The sequence below is a fragment of the Eschscholzia californica genome, unplaced genomic scaffold (assembly GCF_041429995.1).
Source record: "Eschscholzia californica isolate CP2 unplaced genomic scaffold, dmEscCali1.0.p SCAF_6, whole genome shotgun sequence".
NCBI lineage: Eukaryota > Viridiplantae > Streptophyta > Magnoliopsida > Ranunculales > Papaveraceae > Eschscholzia > Eschscholzia californica.
This window is the reverse complement of record NW_028238483.1, coordinates 27,588,277-27,602,779: the sequence shown is the minus strand read 5'-3', so window position 1 is coordinate 27,602,779 and position 14,503 is coordinate 27,588,277. Positions and strand designations below refer to the sequence as shown.

Here is a 14,503-nt window from a genome sequence, read left to right as displayed (position 1 = left end):
ATCACTCTTGGATACAAGACTGATTATTCTTCCAAACAATCGGCAAATTAAGCTTTCATTGATGCTTAAAAGAAAGTAGTTCTTATTATCTTACTATCAGTTTTAGCTTACCTTCCTACTTTGAGCTTTTATTCGAAGAGGTCAGTCATTTTTCTTTAGTCTATCTATTGATGTGCAAATAGTTTGTTCATTTCTTATAATTTTATTGGTTCATATTGTTGAGTTGTAGATATCTTAATGCGAATATGAATTTAATATGTTTGTTGGTAACTGGCTTTTCGCTCTTTGGTTGTTTATTTGGGTAATGAAGTAATGTGACATTTCTTCTCATATTGGGTATCATTTGTTCGATATGTTTGGTCATAAAACAGTGATGCTATTACTACAAACATAATTTTTAGATTAATATAATTTAAAGAGCTATATGTATAGCTCTTTTATGTTGAAAATGAATTAGCATCCTAAGGATTCAAGAAAGTGTTACTTCTGTGGATACACTCGCTGTGCCCTTCCCCAAATGTTCATTTCATGGTAATCACCAACTAAGACCCTGTCATTGTGCCCATCAAACACGAACTCGCGTCATGTTGGTGGGCATTTGTTAGATAATCACTTTCTTTAAGGATGAACATGAACTCTACAACCCCGTTTGGGTGTTTTCCCATCACATATAGAAACCAAAATTGATCCAAATCGTTTTATGCTTCAATGGTTTAAGTTCCGCTAACATAGGGCTTTTTTTTCAGAATATTCACAACAAAGAGGCTAAGGAGATAATTGGTGATGCTGAAGGGTTAACAGAAGAGAGAATCGATAAAGTTTTGAATTTGTTTTTGAAGAATTTGAAGGAATATTTGTTAGAAAGCAAAGGATGGCCTGTAATGTCTGCATATACAGTCTCTAAAGCATCTCTGAATGGATATACAAGGATTTTAGCTAAGAAATTTCCTTCTTTTCGGGTAAATTTGGTTTGTCCTGATTATGTTAGTACAAATATTAACTTCGATACTGGAATCTTGACTGTTGAGAAGGTGCAAAATTTCGGGTAAGGTTGGCTCTTTTACCAGATGATGGACCTTCTGGCCTGTATTTTTATCAGTGAAGAAGTGTCTGAACTTTGAATCATTGTTCTTGATATGAATTAGAAGATTCATGTTTTATTTTGGAGCTATATACAAATAAAGAGTTTAGTACTATGTTAATATATGTGTCTCTCAGATAGGGCAACTAGAATTCGAATCTTACCATGTTCAAGTGTTTTCCCGTCACATACAACATAACTAAACTTTCGTTCTAAATCATTTGATGCTTCAATGGTTTAACCTCTTGCTCAGGTCAAATATGTTTCAAACTAAATTAACAGGTTTAAAGCAGAACTAGGTAGAAACCCCTAACTGGGGTGAAGCAACCCCATCAAGCAAAGACGTTGATCCCTCTTATTTATATATTAGTTGAGAAATATTGACAGTGTTTTTATGTAGCTACAGACATCTGAAATTGTCTGGGCATCTTTGCCGAGTATTTTATTGTTCCAGAAAGCTAACGTCGCTCGGACAAATTGAGTGGTAATGTTCCTCACATTACAATGACTGTGATGATGGGAATTCATATTTAGTTAATAAGAGTTCAATTTTCTGAATTACTATTATGATAATTAGCGGGGAGCTGTCCATTCTTCATGAAGGTCAAATTTATATTTTTCTTTCTTGATCTTATTTTCGTATATTTATTTAAATATGATGTTCTCCGTGCCGGAGGCACGGGCTATATCCTAGTAGTTTTACAAGGTAGCATGTTTGCTTTTCATCTGAAATATTAGGCCTGAAATTAACTTTTACATTTATACCCTTGTAGTAAATGAACAATTCCTTATATGAGCTGGAACCCAAATTTTTTCTCCAAAAATTTACACTAATAACACGTTTATTTCTAATTAAGAGAAACTTAACATTGACATTACAGATTATTCATAACCAAAACATGACAAAAACTACATGAATTCATTAGTTCATAACCTTAATTCATCAATCAACACTACAAAAATCGCGAATATTGCCGACGGACTTTACCGACGGAAAAATGTAAATGTGTCGCGATAAAATAATCACCGACGGGTTTAGGAAGAGTCGTCGGCAGTATTGGACTTCCACCGACGGTTTTTACTAACTGACGTCGGCATAGGTCGTCCCGGGAAATTCCGTATTTTTTAGCTTGCCGACGCACTTCTTTTTCGTCGGCATATATTTGGCGGGATATTTTTTTTTCGTGGACTATATTGGCGCTCAAAATAAAAAAATTTCCGCCAAAATTTGGCTCGACGGTTTTCTATAACCCGTCGGTGGTAATTTGGCGCACATATTTTTTTTCTTCCCGCGAAATCTTATCCCGACGGAATTTTGGTAATAGTGGTTGACCTTGGCCGACGGTTTTCTTTATTTTCGTCGGTAGAAGTCGATAGTGGTTGACCCTGGTTGACCCTGACCGACGACCTTTATTCTTCTCGTCGGTAGTATCCCTTAAAAAGAAAAAGAAAAAAAAAAGCCTCTTCTTCTCTCGGTTCGTTTTTTCTCTCTTGGAGTCTTGGCCGAAAACTTCCATCGCCTCTTCTTCTCTCTGTTCGATTTGTTCTTCTTGTTGAGGATAAGATTTGTTCTTCTCTTGGAGTCTGTTTAGTGGCGGAAGTTCACAGCCACCGCGCCTCAACTTCACAGGTATACATCTCTCTACATATCCATGATTTAAGCTGGATTTTTGCATATTGAAACTGGATTTGAGTTTATCAATTTAATTTTACTCATACTTGTTCATATTTTGATTTAGGGTATCAATTTAATTAAGGGTTTTAAGTTTAGTTTGGGTAATCTAAAGCTTTACCCAAAACCCTTGATCTAGGGTTTTAAGTTTAGATTGGGTAATTTCTTCAACCCAAAACCCCTCTTTACAAAGACTCATTTGCAATTTGTAGTCATCTCCATCTAAACTTATGAAACCCTATGTTAGGGTTTCTAATAAGTCCTGTTTTTAGTGTGACAAATTTTGTTGCCTACCTCAAATTGAATGGTTGCTAAAACTTCAGTTCAGTTTTATGACTGGTTAGTAATTCTTGTTGCCTACCTCAAATTGAATGTTTGCTAAAACTTCTAAGTTGCTGATTTTGTTGGAATTGACAAATTTTGCTGTTAGGGTTTGTAGATTTTGCCCAATTATAAAAGGAATAATTGTATCTGGTTATTGTTTTGATCACTAAAATTGATGCTCTGTGGTTTCTCTTTTGTTTCTATTTGATTTACTAAGAGAATTTTGTTGATAATATATATCTTAAGAAGCTTGCTGAAAGCCGAATTTTAGTCTTCTTTTCTTCCTCCATTGTGGTTTCTTGCTTAAATTGTTCTTCGGCTTCTTTTCTATCTCGCTTAATCTTTTGAAACTTACCAGGCACTTCCTCGACAATCTTCAACAACTAATAAGAAAATAGAGCAAGAACTGTCCAATATTAAGGAACAAAATGTTGAGTTAAGAGAGGAGAATGCTGAGTTAAAAGAGAAGCTTTGTAATGTCACATCAGAGGTATCTTCTCTGAAAGCACAAATGACACAGGTCATGAATTTCATGCGATCACAGGGAGCTAGTTCTTCATCAGAGGTAAATTTAACTTATTGATCTCATATATGTTAGCTTTGTATGTTGCTGTTTTAAATTATTTTGATGATTTCTTGTATTTTGTTTGGATAGGGGCAATATACGCGCACAACTTCTTCTCAGATTTAGCTTGGATGTGATTACTTTTGTTTAAGGTAAATACTTTATGCATCTTACATTTATTTTTCATTTAATTTGTTTGAGTTTTTTCTACATCACATTGATATAAGTACGATGAAAGACCGGACTGTTTATTGCTACACGTGTGTTTGGTGTCGAATTTTGTAACGCATGACTTCGCATCCCTCGTGAACTGGACTATAATGAGAGCATTAGTAGAGACATTGATTATTGTTACCTAGCTATGCATTTATTAGGTTGGAACAGGTTTAATTTGAATATCATTGTTGCGACAAGAGTTTTAATATAATATAAAGTATACTTTTATTTTCTGTACTTTTATTCTTCTTTAGGAAATTCGATAAACGCCGACTCAAGCACTAACAAGACCGGACCTATAGGCTACCAACTGTTGACTTTTGTTTACTATTCTTTAAACATCGTATAGCTAAAATAATGATATTTTATTAATAGTTGTGTTAGTAGACATTGTTTCATTCTTTTGAATCGACTTCTTCAATGTGTGTAGCTTGTTGTGGTGTTACTTCTGGATGTATATTTTTTTTTTGTCGACTGTGAATATCTTCATAAAGGAGATGTTAAATGAAAAATAGGTGGAAAAAGAAAATTCATCATGAACTTGTGGAAATTCTCACTGACTTAAGAATGGGGATTTAGTTATAAACTATCTTCTATTTTAGTATATTTTTGTTGTGTTTGTGTATGCTAGAGATACTTATAGGTGATATTTGAATATGCAGTCACTTAAATGGGTATAATTCTGTATGTATATCTTTGTGATGATATGTCATGTTAAAACCACAACCTAACATTTCACATCTTTTATGTTTAAAGACCCAATTATGACTCAGTTTTGTAAGATATAAAATATTAATTATGTTATTGCTTCGATGAAGCATACGACTATATGAGTCTCGTATTCCCATTTTGAGGTTTTTAGGGTGTTATTTTTGATACCTCCTTCTGGTGTTCTTTTTTAACTTATGCCCCAAACTTGTTTGATATTAGTACCACCATTACCATTATGCTTTTCATGTGACATAGGTTGTTGATAAGAAGGATGTTAGTTTCCTATTACGACTTTTAACTCTTTACTACTTAATATGAATATAACTAAACTTGGGACCCGATGAAAATATGAATACTATACCACTACTGACAATACTAGGCACCCTTTTAGGATGCTTTTGTTTGGTTTTCATGGCTACAGCAGCTGCGCTCACTTTTCAGAAGGTTCGACCCAAACCTTTAACTTGGTCTGTAACTTGTTATCCTTCCATGAAACCTACAAGTGATTACTACCTCTGGAATCACACTTTTAGCTTCTCTTACATCTGGATCTTATTGATGATCAAGTCTTCCCTACATTATTTCGTCTCTCTCGAAAGTCAATCCAAAGTTACATGATAATTCATTCATATATTCATTAGTTAAATCTTTGTTGGTTGTGGAAGTCAGCTTGATCATTTTTCATTCCAAAGATGATGTTTTTGGTCTCGTATATTCATTGGTTAAATCTTTGTTTGTTGTAAATTGAGTTCCAAGCATTGAGTTTGAATATCGTTTGCTCGGTTGTTTCTTTGTGCAGGTCTGTTGGTGTTTCAGAGGTGATAAGATACTTGTTGAAGATCTGATTATTATAAGTTCATTGTTCCTAAACTAGTTTTGTAATTTTGAATCTTCAAATCCTTCATGATTTTGTTTTCGTTAGACAATGGCTATTATGAAACATATGACTTGTTCTTCAATGTGCATTAGACGTTTTATAGTTATGCAGGTTAATATTCATTATGCTGCTGCATTTTATGGATTACCAGGTGCAGCAGCGGGTACAGAAATTACATTTCAAAAAAAAAAAAAAAACTATTGCCGACGGAGTGGAAACCGTCGGTAAAAGCAACACCTTCCGACGATTTTTTGGAACACAAACCGTCGGCATAGGTTAAGAAACTCGCGGGAAATGGTGTTCCCGCGAAATTATCTTTCTCACTGCCGACGGTGTTTTATTTACAAAAACCGTCGGCATACTTTCTGCCGACGCTTCATTTTCGTCGAGAAGTTCGTCGCGGATAGTTTTCGTGACGCCTACATTGCCGACCATTTTGTTGTCGTCGGCAGTGAGCTATGCCGACGAAATTTATATGATGCCGATGCTTTTTTACCGTCGGCAATATTCGCGATTTTTGTAGTGCAACTTGTCAATAGAGAGACCCCTTGATATCTCCTGGCAGCATTCAAATGCTAACCGAAGTGTCGTTTTTAGTCCAAGCACAACAAGAAGACTTACACCAAGGATAACACACTAATCTGAATATTTACCACACTTGTTTTACGTTGTCAAGAGAATAACCAAATCATGATTTGCAGGAAAGAGGACTTGGGAAATACCAATAGAAGCAGATGTAGGGTTTTGTGTATCCTATACACTATCTAGTGTTCTAAGCGGAATCTCAAACATCATATGTTTAACACTAGATTGCCCAGGATCATTATGCATAAACTAATCAATGAACTAGAAGAGGGATAAATACCGTAACGCGTTTTTCCCTCGAACCATTCCAATCGCATGCAAAGATCGAGAGCTCCAATTGTAGCTCCTCTACTTGAGACACCGAGTGAATAGACTTGATCTCCCTTCCTTTCAGACTGCTAGGACTTACTAGAAGGTTGAGAAGAACTCTTCTTCTTGACTAGATTGATAGAACGGGAGCTTTTTCTCTATATTCCTCTCTCTCCAATAGCTGTATATTCAGAGAGAGAGAGAGAGAGCTGTATATTTTTCCTAGAGAAAATCCACACCTTTTCTGTTCTCAACTGACCCAATATATAGACAAACCCTAATTAGAATCTCATTCAGATTAGGTTTTCAATTTTCGGGTCACAGAAAAGATAATTACCAAAATACCCTTTTGGGGTATTTTGATAATCCCTTAAGTGTGGCCGGCCAGGGCAGCCCACCATGGGCCTTATATGGCCGGCCCACTTACTCTGGTCGGCCATCTCATGGCCGGCCCAATGAGCCTTCCTTCTATCTTGTCCCGAATCTCCATTCGGACCCTTTCGGCCTTTCCAGTTGAATCCCATCCAACTTTAGCCAGTTCCTGTCTTGTCAATTCTTTCTCCGATCAAGCTACCACTCTTATGTGTACCCCGTTGTAGGATCCGGTCTACGTTAGCCGCGAATCAACTCCTTGATCCGACGATCGTAGTTGGCTTCTAGCAAAGCATTACGACCCCTAATTGGACTGGACTGGATGATCTTTACGTGTGGTCATCGTTATCCTAACTGACAAATTGATCGCATTGCCACCTTGGTCGAAAGACACTCCTTCGGAAGGACATCTCCTTCAGACCGAACGGATAAATCCTTCAGTCTCCCACTTGTACTTAGAACAAGTGCAATGCTCGATTCCCATGTCACTTAGTATCTCATCTGATACGTCACACCGTTCAGACTTTCTTGATCCGGAGAACAACTGTCAATTCAAATGATTAACTCTTAATCCATTTGAGTGTGGCCACACATTTTCCAGTTGCTTCTTCTCAAGTGGCCCGGAGATAATTATTCCTAACTTAATAGGAGGGCATCATCCAGTCTTGTACTCCCACTTAACTTCATGTCTATCCTGTCTCCCCCAGTATGCTGCCTTTATAACCTCCTTTTACGGCGCGGCGTTTGACAGTATCAAAGTTCGACATTCCTTACATAAGATGAGTGGAGTACTCATGTTCACGGAATCTCTCCAATCTTGCCTATGAGAGTTTGTGACGCTTTTTCAACTCCTTGAAAAACTCTCATCTTTGGGTTATCCAATGTAGATTCCCCAATCTACACCAATGTAATTGATTTAAATACCATATTCCTATAGCCCATGGAACTGCGCTATCAGTTTTCCCATGCTAGTCTTCTTGAGTCATTGTTGTCCATGCAATGACCTGGACTAGGGACTCAATAATGAATCTATTCCATGTTCACTTAGTAGGGTTCCATTTACCAGATCACGTATCTGATAAACCTACCTGGAATGCCTCATTATTTTGGACTGTCATTAAACACTAAACCATGATTTAACGACGAAATAATTAACTTATTTTTGATAATAAGAGTTTGTAAATCTTGAGCCTTCCCGTGTAACTCCTTACACCCCCAAGTTTACCAGTCTAAGCTTTTCAGGAAAGCTTAATGCCTATGACCTTAGTATTACCACCATACTTAGTCAAGGTGACAGTTTAGTTAATAGATCAAATCTATATGGATTTTGTTTGTTATCATCTGATGATAATCTCCAGTATCGCCATACTGAATTAAAACTTCCCAAGTTTTAACTATTTTCTTTTCTTGGTAAAGTTTGCAACAGTCTCTGCCTGGAACCCTTCCAGCTCACTGTTCTTCCAAGTCAAGATTGTCATCTTATTCTGGAAGTTTGCAACATATGACTTTTCAACCTTTTATTTTCATACCGAGATCTCACAAGTTCTTCTCAAGTACATTGTGTGATCCAAATCATCTCATCTGGATTTGATTGGTGACGACCATAAATACTCCAAGTACTTTGCAACGTCGAGGCGAATGCTAATCATGTCCCACATGACCGATCTTATGCCTTTTGCATAACCATCTTTCTCATGCGTGCTTGCTCATCAGAATCCTTCAGATTCTAAATCTTGCTAAGCTGTGTACCATGAGACTTGGGTAGAAATACTCCGTTTGAGTGTTTCACATTGGACTTTTCAAGACTTTTTTCTTGAACAAGTCTTATCACCTTCTCGATCCATCTCCATAGATCTTTGGTGCCCAAAAGCATTTCACCTTTATGTGGTCCTTTTATTGAGTCAGTTCTAAACTGTTTTCAACATCAGCATGTTGTTCTCAATCTTTAGTATGTTGGCTACATACCGGACCAAAGAAAACTGGGTCACTCCCACTAACCTTCTTGAACTTCTTAAATTCAAGATTTCTCTTCATTCCCAAAGAAAACAACTCTTGTATTCTTTGCTGAATCGAAGATTTCAACTCCTAGATCTTTAGTCATGCTCTGGGAAACACCAATGTTTCCATCCTTGTCTGTTTTCCACTTTGAAAAACCTATTTGGACTTAACAGGAACCCTTCCTTTAAGCAAAATAGACCAAGTTCCAAACTTGATTTCAGACATGGATACCATTCTGATCATATGGCTCCAAGCCATGTTTCGGAGTGATTCCGTCACAGCTTCTGTGTAGCTAGCTCATTTTCTCCTTCAGCCGGATCTCCATCCTCTGAGACAGATTTTTGAGCTTTCAAGGTCTATAAGGGGTGTGAGCAACTTTGAGACACTCTCAACTCCTTGAAAGTTCTCCTGCGAATCACATTCGCTCTGCGCAGGAGGATCTCCGAGATCTACCATCTCTTCCTCTGTTTCCATGTCTATAGGCTCTGAATAGATAGGAACCGCAATTTCTGACATTCGTACACCACTGTCAGTTTTGTTGCTCAAATCGAATTTCTTCGATATCTAATATTTCTCCCACTTGTCTTCTTGAAATAACTCTTATTTCAAGGAAGACACCATCACGAGCAACAACCTCCTTGTTCTCTGGTTGCTTGTGGAAGAATCCCCAATATTCATTTATCCCATAAATAAAAATTCTTTCTTGATATGCAAACTTGGTTCTCGGAAACCATTTACGTTTCATATCTATAGACCTTCAGAAAAGACCACTTTTGGAACCATTCCAAACCCATACTCTTATGGTGTCTTTTCAGCTTTTGACGGAATTTGGTTAGTTAGGATGAACGACCGTTTTTGAGAATATATCCCAGAAAGTGTTCGGAAGGTTGGCCTAAACCCATCATTGATCGACTCATGTCTCACATGTTCGATTACTCCCACTAGACTCATCATCTGTATTATGTGTTTGTGGAGGAAGTGGAGGAACTTTTCCTCAACTTCTTTTGATGGTCATCAAATTTCTGATTCAACTATTCATCATCTCGATCCAATCGAATGACTTATATTTTCGTCAAGTGGATTCAGGTTAACTCTAGTTAGTATGTTAATAGTCTCACGTACATCTGTATGTACAAAGACTATTAATTTACTAGCCATTTCTCCCTTTCCAAAAGGTGCTTTGTCAAATGGCCACGTTGAACAAAATTCACATGTGTCGTATGATTCAAAATCATTAGACTTAGAAATCCATACTATTGGATCTGCCTCATGTGTTTTATGTCAATTTGACCAATGACAAAACATGAGTTGACCTCTCCGAATCCTTTGATTATAGCCTATCGTATCATTGTTAATGTTCTTGGTTCTCTAAGAACCTATCGTTAATTTAGCACTATTTTAAAACATCTGATGTTTCTAGAAGAACATAATAACGCTTATTAAGTTCTACCTAGATTAGTGTCTAAAAGAAGACTTTGATCCCTTTCAGCATCCTTAGCAACTTTTTGCTTCTGCTCCCTCTTGGATCCTTTCTTCTTTCAGTCAAGTATGTTATTTCCACGAAGGGAATCTACAAAACTTGCTAGATTAACTTAATTAACAAAGATACAAGAATCGGAATTCATAATTCCTTTTCTTTCGTCTTCCAGGTACTCAGGGTAGTATCCTTGAATGGCCTAGCCAAATTTTTACGTCGACCCTTTAACCTTTTGAATCATAAGAACTCTTCTTATATTCTTTTGGTTTCTGAATCTTAAGAACGTTTCTTAGATTCACTTTTCCTCAATGTTCTTTTCAAGACGACTTTCTTAGAGGCACCATCCTCTCCATTCACGACTTCTAGTGGAACTCTTCCTTTAGTTGTCGAATGGTTGTGCACGCATCCTGATGGGCCTAAAAAGTTTCCTAAATAGGTCTACACCCGCAAGTGCACGGGTGTCAAGTTGTAAAATTCCGGTAAGACCGGTTCGTTCCTCAGAGACTAAGTCAAATTTCAATTCTAATCTTAAAACTATTATGTCTTCAAAATAGTGGTTTGATTGGTAATATTTTTTTTCAAATAATAAAAAGATAAATAGCAATTAAAAATTAAATAATACTAAAGTTGATATTCAGATAAAGGGAACCTATGAGAAGGGAGAATCTAGGGTTTCAGGATCCACTTTAGCAAATATGACATCTGACTTATGCAATTTAGATCTTCTTCTTTTATAACTCAAGGAAGAATAACCAACCTCGGATGATCTTTACTTTTCAGGACACTTACTTTAAAACTTTCAATTTCGGTACATAAAATCACTGGTACTCTAACTATTAGATATTAAACGTAAACATGATACATTAAAGACCTAAAGCCTAAATATGAACCATCAAACATAAGTATAACTAATGAAAGGGGTTATCGTAAAACATACGCGAAGAAATCAAAGTATTTAAGCACTTAAAAGAGATTAAGTCAGAAAATCACATAAAACTAAAGCTTAACCTTAACCCTAGATCGGGAAAGTTAGTTACTCATGATGGATGAGAGCATAATAACGATTAAAAAGAAGGAAAAGAATAAAATAAAAAGAAAGGAAAAGAATTGGAGAAGAAAACACCTTTTTTCGCTTTTTTTTTCCTCTGCGCAGCCAAACACAACCTTAGGGAAAATAATTTTCTCGTCTTTCCGGAAACGATTTCCAGGTGAGAAAATAATTTTCCTTCCCTGGTTTTTCTCTTTCCTTCTCTGTTTCCTCTTTCTTTCTCTTTCTATACTGTTTCTTTCTCTCTCTAAACAATACAGGAACTCTCTCTTAATATTTATAACCGAGTGATGATAAAGAAAGAAGAAGAAGATGATAATGGAATTTATGATAATTTTGATTCAATCTTTCTCTCTCTACAATATCTCTCTCTCTCTCAACTCTCTTAATCTAACCTTCTCTTATAAAGAAAAGAATAAGAAGAAGAAGAAGAACAGAAACTATCTTCCTCACTTTCTCTCTTTAGCTCGGGTTACACTTTTAATGGTGGAGAGATGTTTAATGATTTCTCTGGTTTCAGCCGTGAGCTCTCCTTGTGATGATGATGATTTCTCTCTTTCTTTTGTTCAAAGCCGAGCCTTTCTCTAGCCGAGTGGAGATGTCATCTCCAAACCGAGATAAGCTGATTAATGGTCCTCCCCCCTGTTTCTTATAGCCGAGAGCATCCGTCTCTCTCTCTAGCTCTCGAAAATATATCCGGCCGAGAGCTCGTTTCAATCTCCTTTCCTTTTATGTTAGAAAGAGAAATAAATCTCTCTCTCTCTCTCTCTCTTTCCATCTATGTTAGTTTTATTTCCTTCTCTTCACTCTCTTTCCAAATTTCAGCCGATCTCCTTCAATCTTCTCTCTCAACATCTCACGGTTCTTCTCTCTCTACAATATATTAGGTTTCTTTCCTTTTTATTTTGAAGAAAAAGTTAACCAAATAGAATCAGGTTTAAAAAAAGGATAAACTCTTGTAACCAATCACGTGATGTTTGCTGGAGTAGTAAAGGAGATGATTCAGTGTAGCAGGAACTAATGGAGTCACCATGCGTCCAAGAAGAACAGCCGTCAGATTAGAACGGGACTTACCAAGTTCGTTTAGATATGCTAGGACTAGGAGTTGGTTCGGGAAACCCGTCGTTTAACGGATCAAACTCCTTCAAAGTAACATTAAGTTCATGTTTCCACCAATCCTTGAGACAAACACAACACTCCAACATTTCCGGAGTTAGGCTACTCCGATAGTCCCCCAAAATTCTTTTACCTAAAGAGAAAGTCGACTCGGAAGCAACAGTCAAAACCGGGACAGCAAGAACATCACGTGCTATTCGGGACAAAATTGGATACCTCTTCTCGTTCTCACTCCACCAACCCAAAACATCGAACTTTTCAATATTATCGACCGCAGGATCTGGCTCAGACTCATATCTAGATATTTTTTCGGAAGCGGTAGCTATAGGGTCCTTTCGGACTCTCTTAATACTTCTCCAAAAAGCACCACGCCTAGACGATCCATCGGGCTCACTCTCGGGTTGATCAACAATAGACGACGAAGAAACGGATGTAGGCACACTCAAATCAGCCGTATACTCTTTAAATAATTCACGTAACTTGCCGATCATGGTGATAGATTGCTCAGTAGAACACTTGATAACATGAGACGAACTATCGAAACAGTTCTCAAGTTCGGTTAAGAGCATATCAACTTTCATTTTGATCCTTGGATCTAAAATACATGCAATACCAAACAATACGGGAGTTTCACCCCGATACTTGCAAAATTTAGCCTCCATCGAATGAATAAAGCCCGCGAACATAGGATCATCTCGCTTATCCAAAAATACCATCCCAATATCAACCAAATACTCCAAGACGGAGTTAGAAGTCACATAATCAACACCAGAAAAGAAGTTGGTTGCCTCATAAAAAGGCTTCAAAAACTTGTACAACAAATTGGCGTGCTGCCAATCACTACTCGATAAGACAAAAGGTGGAGATCGATCAGATAAGAACGAGTCAATCGGATCCTTAAACGGAAGGGCACTTCTCAACATAAGATAGGTTGAATTCCGACGATGTTTTACATCCAACTGCAATTTTTTAGGAGAATAATTCTTTCATTCACAATGTGTTCGAAATTGTGCATTTCGAGTCTCCGATGCAGAGATGTATTCAAGACAACCTTTTAGCCGTGTAAGCATTTCTTTAAACTGAGGAACTTTAAAATCATCCTGAACAACTAAGTTCAAGATATGACAGCAACATCGAACATGAAATAATTCGCCTCTCAATGGTAAATGAGGCATTAACTCGATTAATCGAGAAACAGACACAGTATTTGCACTGGCATTATCCATTGACAAGGAAAATACTTTGCCAGATATCATCCAATCATTAGTTAACTCATCATACAAAACATTGGCAATGTGTTCCCCAGTATGAGACTTGTCCAACAGAATGTAAGAGATGATTCTCTTTTGGACACACCAAATCTCATCGATGTAATGCGCAGTTATGCACATGTAACTAAGCCTCTGGTTCGAAGACCAGATATCAGAAGTAAGAGCTATTCGGCCAGGAGCACTAAGTAAAGCATTTCTAAGTGCATCTTTTTCTTCCTTAAGGTATTTAAGGATATCATTTCTAACTGTGCTCCTGGAAAATGACTTGAACCCAGGATGGAAGGAATCAGTAATATAAAATTGAAAGAAAGGGTCCTCCACAAATTGCATCGGCAACTCGCGAAGGATTAAAAGCTTGATCGTGTTTTTGCGAGCTCTCGCCTGACTAAACTGAAATGATCCCATATTTCCACTCTTTGGATCTTGTACCAACTTTGATTGAGTTAAGTCGATTTTTAGTGCTGCAACACACTTAAATGTGTATCTCTTGAAATGGGTTGTCCCATTAGAAGATTTCGAATTTCGAGAAACACCACAAAAGTTGCATTTGGTCATTTTAATGATCTTGCCTTCATTTTTAGGATCAGGAGCATCATGAAAGGAATAAAAATCCCAAACCTTAGAAGTTCTATCTCTCGTACAGGTTGATTTTCCAGTCGGCACATCTACTTCGCCTGCGGGAGAGCCAGCAAGAGCAGACACACCAGGAACAGGAGGATCAGCAGTACCAGCAGGAGATATTTCTCCATGAGTAATGTGACACGAAAATGTCACATTTGGAGAGCCTAACTTAGACTAATTAGTCCTTATCGAGTGTTATCAATAATATTTTATGTGTTTTTCATGTTAGGTATCATTTTTGGAGATAAACATGTAAACCG

At 37.1% G+C, this 14,503-nt stretch overlaps 1 protein-coding gene across 1 annotated transcript; it reads left to right on the top strand.

The window, feature by feature from the left end:
- The first annotated feature begins 881 nt into the window (after positions 1 to 881).
- Positions 882 to 5,566, top strand: LOC147533100 (uncharacterized). Its single transcript, XM_086650011.1, has 5 exons — positions 882 to 1,031; positions 2,511 to 2,711; positions 3,436 to 3,642; positions 3,733 to 3,794; positions 5,369 to 5,566. Exons 1-4 carry the CDS (start codon positions 882 to 884, stop codon positions 3,766 to 3,768), a joined length of 594 nt encoding a protein of 197 aa, XP_086506137.1. The 3' UTR covers positions 3,769 to 3,794; positions 5,369 to 5,566.
- Positions 5,567 to 14,503: the final 8,937 nt, after the last annotated feature.

Coding starts and splice junctions, on each gene's coding strand:
- LOC147533100 (XM_086650011.1), top strand. CDS start 882: ATGTCTGCATATACAGTCTCTAAAGCATCTCTGAATGGATATACAAGG. Junction 1,032..2,510: donor GAATCTTGACTGTTGAGAAG/GTGCAAAATTTC, acceptor TCTCGTCGGTAG/TATCCCTTAAAAAGAAAAAG. Junction 3,643..3,732: donor GAGCTAGTTCTTCATCAGAG/GTAAATTTAACT, acceptor TTGTTTGGATAG/GGGCAATATACGCGCACAAC.